This window comes from Spermophilus citellus (assembly GCF_964194105.1).
Source record: "Spermophilus citellus genome assembly, chromosome: 9".
Lineage (NCBI taxonomy): Eukaryota > Metazoa > Chordata > Mammalia > Rodentia > Sciuridae > Spermophilus > Spermophilus citellus.
In genome coordinates this window covers 3,670,556-3,681,269 of record NC_138191.1, presented here as the reverse complement: position 1 = coordinate 3,681,269, position 10,714 = coordinate 3,670,556, and the positions used below count along the sequence as shown (strand labels likewise).

Here is a 10,714-nt window from a genome sequence, read left to right as displayed (position 1 = left end):
AAGGTAGGGCAGAAGGTAGGCCCACACCGGCTTCTTTGCCAGATGCCCGCCCACCGTAGGCGCGGACAGCGGCGGGCGCCCCCTCCCAACAGCCCTCCGAGGGCCAGATCTGCGAATGGCCAAGTCCCCAGTGCCTTCAAAGTCGTTATAGTACTCCACGTGTTCCTCCCTGTCGTGTCATCTAGAAAATAATTCCTCGACCTGTCGGTTACTGGAGAGCCGCTGTCCTCTGGTTCTGGGCCAGCGTGCCCCACCCGCAGGGCGGCTGGGTTCTTTGATTTCCACACTCACCCACTTTATAAAACCAAACCTGAGAGGAAAGGCACGGCCTAGAGGGGGAATGTCCTGAAATGCAGTAGGTGCATTCCTGCCCCCAGAGAGGTTTGCAGGCACATCCCCCCGGGCGGGGTGGGGGTTTGCGAGCGTGGGAAGGGCGTGTGCAGCGCTGGTGCGGGGTGGGCAGGAAGAGAAGGGGTGGGGAGCGCGCCGGGACCGCCAGCCAGGCTCCTCCCGCTCGGCTGCCCCACGCCTCCCGCCTCTCCCCACGTACAAAGGCGCAGGTCCGCTGCGCTCCGCTGGCCGCCGGTTCCAGCTAGCCCCGCGTCTGTGCCGCGCCTCCCCTGCTAGGTGAGTTGGGGCGCGCGCCCCCAGGCCGTCCCCGGCCGAGGATCTGACCCCTGGGGAAGCCTCTCCCCGGCTGCTTTGGCCAGCTGCGCCCGCGTCTCTGGGCGCCCGGGTCACCGCCGGGCCGGGGTGGGGAGCCACTGGCGGGGAATCCGTTGCGCCGCGCGGCAGGCCACACCCAAGCCAGGGGAGCAGCGGCCTCCCCAGCCCTCGCGGACCGGAGAAGGGGGACTTGTCACTACCGCGTCTCGGTGTTGGCGCTTTGGGAACTCCGATCTCCCTCGTTTGCGTTCGGGGTTCTGGACTCACACCTTTCCTACTTTGCGATGAGTCCCCCAAGTTATGCGCACCCCCGTCCCGCCCTGGCTGGCTGCCCTTCGTGTTGTAGGTTTTGGCTGCAGACGGACCGCAGTCCAGGTGTCCGTACCCTCCTCCCAGTCCGACTCCCCGCGCGGGCCGGGCTGGGCGGCAGGGCTACTGCAGGGCTCCCCTCCTAAAGGGTGCTCCCCTGTTCTTGGCGTGCGCGCGCTGCAGGTTGGGCTTCCTGTTTTGGTCGGCTGCAAGGGGAGGTCTTGCTGCCGAGGCAAGCATCCATGTGCGTCCTTTACGAAGCCGTGCGGGGGTGTGGGGCGATGGCGGAGAGAATGTATTCCAAAAGTCCCTGCTTACTGTCTGAAGTGCGTGGAACCAGAGATGGGGAAAGCGGGCGTGAGGAAGGATCTTGCAATCCCAGATCACGCTGGCCCCTTGCAGTGAGACGCACAGAGGTGCCATTGGTACCCGGCTGTGAGCCGAGCTTTGCCCGAGGAATGGCGCTCTCTCCAACCCTGGATCTCGCACTGCCCGGCCTCTGGCAGTCTCTGCCTAACTGAAACCAGGAACTCTGTCATGCTGGGTAGGGGTGGTGGGGAGAGCTGAGCAGCTTAGGGCCAGGCCGGCAAAGCCAGGCCCTGAGCCAGGTCTGGAACACATTAATTCCACTCCCCTAGGCGCCCCCACCCCTCTGGTCCCTTCCAAGGGAAGCTGGAAGCGTTCTACAGGGTTAGCACAGAGGGTTCCAGGATCCTCCTGGTGATCTGAGGCCTGTGACTCAGCTGTGAGACCCGTGGGTGTGGCCCTGCTGGTTGCAGTTACTCTCTGTGGATGCTTTGGACAGAACACTCCCTGAAGGAAAAGAACCGTGCCATCTTAGAGGGCATTCTCCCAGAGGAAGTGAGTCACACCAAGACTGGACTCCAATCTGGAGAGTTTCTTTGACTGAGCTGCTGAGGATAATACTTAAATGGGCAGGGCTGTGGCGACACCTGCTAGGTGGTCAGCCAGGTTATTGGCCTTGTGGGGCCCAGCAGCTTGCTGTACTTGGGGTAGGGGCGCCTTTCCCATTGAGAGGTTTGCAGTTGATGCAGAATTTTTTTTTCCTCTGAAATCTGAATTTCAGCCTCCAGGCCTGGATTTTTACATCTTGAACTTCAGGTGAGGGCAGGCGGGTCCGATCGATGATCTTTGCCTCCAGTGTGTTTCAGTAAATTGCAAAAGATAATGCCAGGGATTGGGCAGGAATGAGTTCATATAACTCACTTGAAATTTCTTCATCTGCCCTGTCCCCACAGATTCCAATCCGGCTTCTATTTAATCACCCCTTCTCAGTGACAGCCAGAGGGCAGTCTCTTCATGGTGGTCCTTGAGCCAACATTTGAAGTTTCTTGTTTCAGTTCTTCAAATTTTCTAAGTTTACTGGGCATCAGGCAATTGTTTGGGCTCACTCTGATTTCTGGGTGATGTTCTTCCCTGGATTTTCTTGGGTATGACATCAGATGAACCCTTGTACTGCCATGTCTGGCCTCTGCCCAGCCTCTGAGCTGCCACCCCTGTGCTGTCGGGCCTTGGGCTGGGTGGGGCTGGGACTGAGTGCCTCCCAGCTTTGCCTCCCAGCTTTCCATTGACAGCTCAAAAAAAAAGTGACTTTTTTAGAGCACTGCCCACTCAGTATGCCCTTGGACGCAGTCCAGTCTTTTAAAGCATAAAGTTGAAGGAAACAATGACATTCTTTCAGGATTTTAATGTATAAATTAGGTCTCAGAGTGCTGGAAAAGATGGACTAAATTTTTAGGATCTTTTTTAAATTCCTCATTTTCCCAGGACAATTTAGGGATCTCACAGCAAAAGCAAAAAGGAAGAATTTGCTTATTTTTAACAATCTTCAGCACTTCTCATCCTTCACTGAATAATACTCACTTGCACCACAAACAGATTTAATAGTGGCTTTCACAATAGCTATTGTTGACCCACCTAGGCTGATGTCTGACAATCCTTCGAGGAAAAGGAGATGTACTTGGTTGGGTTAGAAGGTGTTTCTGAGTTCTTTCTTCCTATTGAGTTGCATCTGGAACTTTTCCCTTACTGACCAGTGTTTAATGGACAAGTTTTATTTGATGAGAAGCTGGCTCCAGATCCTTTGCCTCAACTCTTTTCTCTCTGAATTCCATTTAGGGATCAAATTCAAGAATACCCTCTGCGTTCAGTATTCACACACACACACACACACACACACACACACACACACAAACTACACACACACAAAAAAGACCTTTTCAAAATCCCGAAACCCTCGAACATTTTAACTCAGAGATGTGCAAACATTTAGGATTGCTCAGAAGCAGGCACCTTTCTAAGGGGGACTTCTCTTCCCTGCTACGCCCAGGAGGCAGCAGAGCTGGAGAAGCACAAAGTAGAAGGTGGGTTGAATGAGAGCATGAGAAACAGCAGGGGTGAGAAGAGAAGTCGGCAGAGTCTGACCAGACCTGTTTAGCAAGACACATTTCCTTCCCTTTGCCTCTGGAATGTGCTCATAGTCCAGATGTGCTCTGAGCCAGGGTGTTCAGCCTAGCCTGCATAGTCCCAGCTACTGTCCTGGGACTGTCTGATGCATTCATTTACTCCCTTCCTAAACAGTTATTTAGTGGTCTGTGGGTAAAAGCCCAGTGATTCACCGTTCTTGACCAAAAGGAGCTTCGATCTAAGACAGGTGAACAATTAAATGTGATCAAGTGTTTTCAGGTATTTGAAGTAGGTTGTGGGGGGCACCAAAGAGACACAGCTGCCTCTTAGCCCAAGTCCCAAGACTCTTGTGCCAAAGTATATCCAGCAAGGAAGCAGAAGACCCACCCTCCTGGAGGGGAGCTGTAAGGTGTTGTGGGGGGGAAACGCCAGATTCACGTAGCTGAAGAACTTCAGCTTCAGACCAACTGACAGCGCCACGGTCAGCCCTGCCCAGCAAGCACCGCCCAAGAAGGGAGATCCTTGTAGGAATGACTCATAGGCCACCACTTCCGTCTGCGCCCGGAGGAGGACAGTGGGATTCATCCTCTAGCCCAGAGAAGAGTTTGGATCACAATTTTCTGTTTAATACCAAGGATTGAACCCAGGGGCACTTAACACTTGAGTCATATCCCCAGCCCTGTGTGTGTTTTAAATTGCTTAAGGCCTCGATAAATTGCTGAGGCTGGCTTTGAACTTGCAATCCTCCTGCCTCAGCCTCCCAAGTCACAGGGATTACAGGCTCCTTCCAAACCTAGTTCCTTGCTTGCAGCCCTCCCCGCTGCCCTCTGCAGCACTAGGTACTGCTGAGACTCAGGGCTTCTCTGGTTTTCCGTGCTCTTTTGGCCTTCTGGCTGGCTCCTGCCCAGCATTCTTATTGCACAAGGTCTACTGGACCAGAGGGAGTTCTCTGGTTGCTGGATTCCCTACCCATTTGCTGAATAAAACATCTCGGGACCCCATGGGGCAGGGACTCTGTTTCAAAGAGGAAAGTTCCATGGCTTTAGGACCAGTGTGGGCAAGGAAGGGGTGGGACTGGAGTTACCCCAGACCACAGCACTCCCACAGAGGAAGGCAGACTGACCTCCTTCTGTTAAAGACAGTCGCGTGTGGCCAGGATTTTACCCTACAGCTTGTATTTCTTGGCAGTTCCTAAATTAGCCTGTTTTCCTGCTGCATTCCCCTTCCTTTCTGACTCTGCAGAGTGCTCTTCTCCTGCTCTGTCTTGTGAAGAACGTCCGGGATCCTAGGGCGTTGGTCAGGAAATGCTCTGCGCCTCTGAACTTGGGCACAGGTATTTTAAGCCCCTGTGTGCCTGACTCCTTTCCTGAGTTAAGGGTGGAGGTGGAATCCCATGTCCTCCTATAAGCAACTCACTCAATTCAGTTCTCTTAGGTTGCTGGACTTCCAGAACAATCCAGGCAAGGCAGACTCCCTCTAGGTCCACTATGGGAACTGTTGTGGGGGTTGGGAGGTGAGCGGGATCTGGGCTGTGTAGGAAGAGAGGTAAAGGGGTGTGGTTCCCCTGGAATTCATCTCACGGTGGACCTTGAAGCATGAATCTGCTGTGTCTCCAAGAGATGAATCATGCCGGATTCTGGCCTCTAGCCTTCTCTAGAGTAGCATTCTTTGGCTTGCTCCGTCTTGTGCGGTTTTGGAAATTAAGGGGTAGACTTTACAATTCTCAAACATAATCACTGCATCCTAATGTTCACCATTTACACCTTTCACTCTGTGAAAGGCAGCATTTATAAAGAGACGTGTGTTGAACAGGCATCTGTCAGCAGCAGGAACTGCACAGAAGCGTGTCTCAGGTTCCTCTTCACTCACTCTGCAGCCTCTCCTTCCACCTAGGTTCAAAGCCTATCGTGATTTCTTTCTTTCTTTTCTTTTTTTTTTTTTTTAATTTTTTGTAGTATATTACAATCTCCAATCAAGTTCACCTGTGCCCTATCCCATAGTGATTTTAGGTGATGTTGGTCAAAGCTTCTCTGTTAAGCCAAAACCCGCTGAGTTCCTAGGAAGTGCCAGACACGGGTCTTAATGAGACTCATGCCCCCAGCACGGTATACCTGAATACGGTGACCTGACTTGTTTCCTTTCCTGTCTTCGTCTTTGCTCTCCTGAAACCCTCTTGCTCTCCCACTGCACCTGTGGGAGCTGTGCTTCTGTCTAGTGCTGCCAAAAATGTGTCAGGCCCCCAAAGGAGTTAGGCTGTACTGTTACTTATTCCTTCTCAGTGAACTAGATAATGAAATTTGGGGAGCTTGTATTCAGGTAGGGCAGCTGCGTTTTATTGTCTTCTTTATTGCAATAAATAATAAATTCAGAGCAAATAACAAGTAAAGAAACACTTGTCCAGTGGACAGACTCATCTGTAAGTAGATTTCTAAATCCTAGAATCAGACTGAACCAGGTTCCCATATTAAGCTTGGAGGATGGAGGATTTCACGTTAACCCGTCTCGATGGGGTAGGTTGTTGGTACTCAGCCATGTCTAAGGCTCTCATTTGCCAACACCAAGAGGAACAAAGAAGTAGATGGTCTTGCAGCGGGGGCTGGGTCGGTTAAAAAGAGAGACCCTCAGTGGCTTGGGAGGCTGAGGCAGGAGGACCAGCCTTAGCAACTTACTGAGACCCAAAGCCACTTAGTGAGACCCTGCCTCAAAATTTAAAAAATATAGAAAAAAAACAATAATATAAAGGACTGGGGATGTGGCTCAGTGGTCAAGTGCCCCTGGGTTCAATCCCCTGTACCAAAGGAGAGAGAGAGAGACCCTGACCTTGTTTTTCCAAATGATTAGAGCTTTTATTCTTTATTAGGTGATTTATGCAGAATTAGCTGGCAACCTGATAAATCCCTCATTCAGGCCTATTTCTAACAGTGAGAAATTCAAAAGCTGGGGGAACTTGGCCCTGAGACACATTGAGTTTTATAGACACGTTGAGTTTTACAGCTGGAAAGAACAAAATGAAGCCAGGTATGGTGGTGCACACCTGTAATTCCAGTCACTTGGAAAGCCAAGGCGGGAGGTTCCCAAGTTCATGGCCAACCTGGGCAACTATCTCAAAAAATTAAGATAAACTGCTATGTGAATGTATGGATATGGAACAGTGAATCCCACTATTATGTATGATTATAATGCACCAATAAAAACTTTTAATTAAATGAAATCACATTTTTTTAAAAAGGGCTGGGTTGTAGCTCAGTGGTAGAGCATCCCTGGGTTCAATCCCCAGTACCTCCCCAAAAAAGAATCCAGTGGGTTATCTAACCACCCTCCTTCCAGTCATCCTCAAAAGACCAGCTGTACATTTGGCTTAAAAGTTAACATGAACTTTGTTTCTTTTCACCCTTGGACAGGTTCCAGCAGACTCCCTCAAAATGCCGTCTCAAATGGAGCACGCCATGGAGACCATGATGTTCACATTTCACAAGTTTGCCGGAGACAAAGGCTACCTGACCAAGGAGGACCTGAGAGTCCTCATGGAAAAGGAGTTCCCTGGGTTTTTGGAAGTAAGTGTTGAAGGGTTCAGAAAGAACCAGACCTAAAAGTCAAGACTCCCTCCTCTTCTCCTCTTCCAGGGGAGGCCGCTACTGGAAAGCTCTTTTTATTCACTTGTTTACTGAACAGTATTGGGTACTGTGAAAATACTGCAGGGGGAACAAAATAAAGAAGACACAGCCCCTGCCTCGAGGAGTTGTGACTTATAGATATAGAACTACTCACAAAGAACGGCTTCCTGACGTGTCGATAAGATGCCATCCAGAGTTCCCCCCACAGTGTGGGGGAAAGAAGGCTTTTCACAAGAAAACAGTCAACAGGGCACGGCCACCTCCAGGTTCATGCACCTGACGCTGGAGATGCCGCCTCTGGTCACACTCCACTTTGAACAACTTGAATCTCTGTGTGTGTGTGTGTGTGTGTGTGTGTGTGTGTGTGCACGCACATGCTGGGGATGAACCATGTGCATACCTCACACATGGTCAGCAGATGCTCTACTGCCAAGCGGCACTCCTACCTCCAATCTCCCTTCTTAAATCCTTTCAGACAAAAGAGGTATTTTTTTTCACCCTCTTCTTTCAACTCTAGTCCATAAATCATTTGCTGAATAAGGACCCAACACTCCAGAAATAACTGCTTTTCACACTGAAAATGCTACAGAACGTCGAAGCACGGTGGAGTTTATGCCTCCCCTTTGGTAGACCGAGGAACCCTGAAGACAAGGACAGGACTCTGCCAGCAGCCCAGATGCATCACTCAGGACATTAGCCACTGGGCACAGTTGTCCTTTGACTTTGTCAAACCCTAAGAGATTTTTTTTTTTTTTTTTATGTGCAATCAACGTGAAGCATTGCCGAACCAACAGCAGACTGAAGTGAAAGCCGGCCTTTCGTGGCCGCAGCTGTAGTCACTTGGAAGGATCATTCCTGTGCCGGGTGTGATATAACTCATTAGCCCCTCAAGGGCGAAGGGAAAAGATGATAAAGGCTGGGTCCTGCCCCTCGTCATCTGCCTGGCAAACAGTACATTAGTCAAGCCCCTGAGTCCTAGATCAATTAATGGGGAACTCTGCAGCACTATTTTTTACACGACGTCATCAATAATGGCTAAATGAGTAACCTAACTCTTCTGTCTGACCTGCAGTCACCACAATGCTATCCCAGAAGGAGCTAGAATAGTCGGTCATTCTGCTGTGGTAGATCCCTCTGATGCAGCCCCAGACCAGGGATTAGAAGAGCCGGCTCTGGCCTAACTAACAATGGACAGGAGGCTTCAGCTCTCTGGAACCCAGTTCCCCCCTCTGTAAACTGCAAGATCGCTTTCACTTTCTGTGATCTTTTAGGCCAGCAGAGTACACAAGAACAAAATGTGCTCAGTGTGAACCAGCCCACCGCGTGGACAAAGGGGTTCTCCACAGTAAAACTTGTTAAGCGTGTTGTTGAATAAGTTAGAAGCCAGAGTACAAAGGGTGGGAGTAGTGTGGAGTGCTGAACATGGAAGGGTGATTTATTCCAGAAACACGCACACACACACACTGTTTTGTTCTAAAGTAGATCCCTTGTGTCATGCAGTGTCACTCCTGATCACAGCCAGGAAGCTGGAGGCAGGCCAGAGTGAGCTGCATGAGGCAGGTTTTAGTTGATCACTTAGGGAAGGAGTTCTCGCTAGGAAATGTGGTGGCTTTACCTTCAGGGGTTTCTGAGTACAATGCAAACATCCCGCACAGTGAATCACGGAGTGTCAGGTCCCGCTCAGTTGTGTAGTCGCTGGAACTCATAAATACTTTACCTGAGCCTTTTAACAACCTCAGATGGGCCGTGGTTCTCTCTCTGGTTGATGGCTGGACCAGAAAGAGACACATCACTTTACCACACTTCTAACCGGCGTCACTGTGGAGAGGTGACCAGGCCAGTCACCATGAAGGCATGAGGAAAGCCAGCGGGATCTCGCCGCTGCCCGCGGCTGCCTGGCGTTCAGACCCGGCCTCGGGGGGTTTGTGATTCCGTCCTACGTGTTCCTCTTGAAGTTGGTCCAGGGAGGAGTGCAGGATGCATGACTCACCAACTCACAGAACGGCAGGGACCCTAGGATGACACCCCAGGCCAGCCTCCTCCGTTCGCCGTTGACACATGAAATTGTGCTGAGCTCTTGGATTTACTCAAGGTCACATGGATAATGTGATCTGATGTCACTAGCATGGCCTCAGCTCTGCCAAAGAGGAAAGAGAGCTGCCTACCCCACTTCTCAAAACCTGAGGCAGCCCAGGCATCATTAGCCCCTCCTTTAGATAGGGACGGCAGTGACCTGACGCTTGCTCCCTAATAATCTCATGAGATCTCTTCATAGGAGTTTCCTCTTTAAAGGATTGGAATATGATAAAGAAGAAAAGCTTATTAAGAGAAGGTAATTTTAAACTAAAAACTGGCGAGTGTAGAATGGGTTTTAGGCAGAATATAAATGTGAAGTTACTGAACTGCTCCCTAAAGACTTATGAAAGTCACTGGTGACCTAAGAGAAGACCCAAATAACTGGGAGATTAGGCACAAGGCTGTCCGTGGTGCAAATCAGACAAACTCGTCATTGCAATCACTGACTGATATGTATTGCCTCTCTTCTTTTTTTTTTAACCCAGAATCAAAAAGACCCTCTGGCTGTGGACAAAATAATGAAGGACCTGGACCAGTGCAGAGATGGCAAAGTGGGCTTCCAGAGCTTCTTCTCGCTAATCGCAGGCCTCACCATCGCATGCAATGACTATTTTGTGGTACACATGAAGCAGAAGGGAAAGAAGTAAAGAATCCAGCAATTATCCCCCCCATAAAGATCTCCCAAAGGGTTGCTTAAGGAATCTGCCCCACCGATTCTCCTTGTGTAAAGATTTCAGGAGAGGATCAGAACCCTTAGAAAATGCGCAAATAACGTCTGACTCCCATTTGACAAACAGAGAAAGCTAAAGCTTTTGATTTTTATATGGTTTGCATCCTCTTGCCCTCAATAAAAAGTCTCTCTTTTTTTTTTAGTTCTGAATTTGAGATGGCATGTTTGTTGCTGCTTCTGAAATGCTTATTCCCTGCTTCTCTGGTTCATAAAGTGGCAGTGTACCCACGGTCAGCCAGTGCTTTGCACAGAACCTACCAAAAGGTGGAAGCGTTTCCCATTCAGTCTTGGAGTCTAACTTAGATATCTAAGTGCTCTGCCCTGTTACTCTGTCTACATGAAGGGGAATGCGAGTGTTCTGCAGGAACAAGTCTGGTTTTATAATCACTGAGCACGGCCTCACCCGTTAAGTCAGTGCTTCTCCAGCCAGGATGATGCCTGAGACGTCTAAACCCATTTTTCAAAGCCAAGTTGCAGCAAACTGTAGGGCAGAATTAAGCCCATAAGAGAACCAGTGGAGGGAGGGCATGATTCTTAGTAATAATGCCATATTAACATCTGTTAACTCCCAGGTGTCAGGAAATATCTAGATATGACTTATACACAGGGTGCAGCTCTTTTGTTGAAAATGAAGTGCTGGTACTGATGGCTTGATCAATAGCAAAATACTTCTCCCAGCCCTTTACTATACCTGTTACAGGCTGCTTCATATTTGTGTGTGTGTGTGTGTATATATATATATATATATATATATATATATATATATACACACACTTATATGCATATATATGTATATATGCACAAATATATACACACATATATATATAACATTATATTATTACTAATGGAGACACAATATATGAATTCCATAAATTGACCCATCACATTATTT

The 10,714-nt window shown here is 49.4% G+C and overlaps 1 protein-coding gene across 1 annotated transcript; it reads left to right on the top strand.

Moving 5' to 3' along the window:
* The first annotated feature begins 471 nt into the window (after positions 1-471).
* S100A10 (S100 calcium binding protein A10) lies at positions 472-9,968 on the top strand. The gene is made up of 3 exons (XM_081307112.1): positions 472-627; positions 6,804-6,956; positions 9,578-9,968. Exons 2-3 carry the CDS (start codon positions 6,825-6,827, stop codon positions 9,737-9,739), a joined length of 294 nt encoding a protein of 97 aa, XP_081163238.1. The 5' UTR covers positions 472-627; positions 6,804-6,824; the 3' UTR covers positions 9,740-9,968.
* The last annotated feature ends 746 nt before the right edge of the window (positions 9,969-10,714 follow it).

Excerpts from the sequence above, each read along its gene's own strand:
- S100A10 (XM_081307112.1), top strand. The coding sequence starts at position 6,825 with ATGCCGTCTCAAATGGAGCACGCCATGGAGACCATGATGTTCACATTT. Across the intron at positions 6,957-9,577 it reads AGTTCCCTGGGTTTTTGGAA|AATCAAAAAGACCCTCTGGC; the intron begins GTAAGTGTTGAA and ends TTTTTAACCCAG.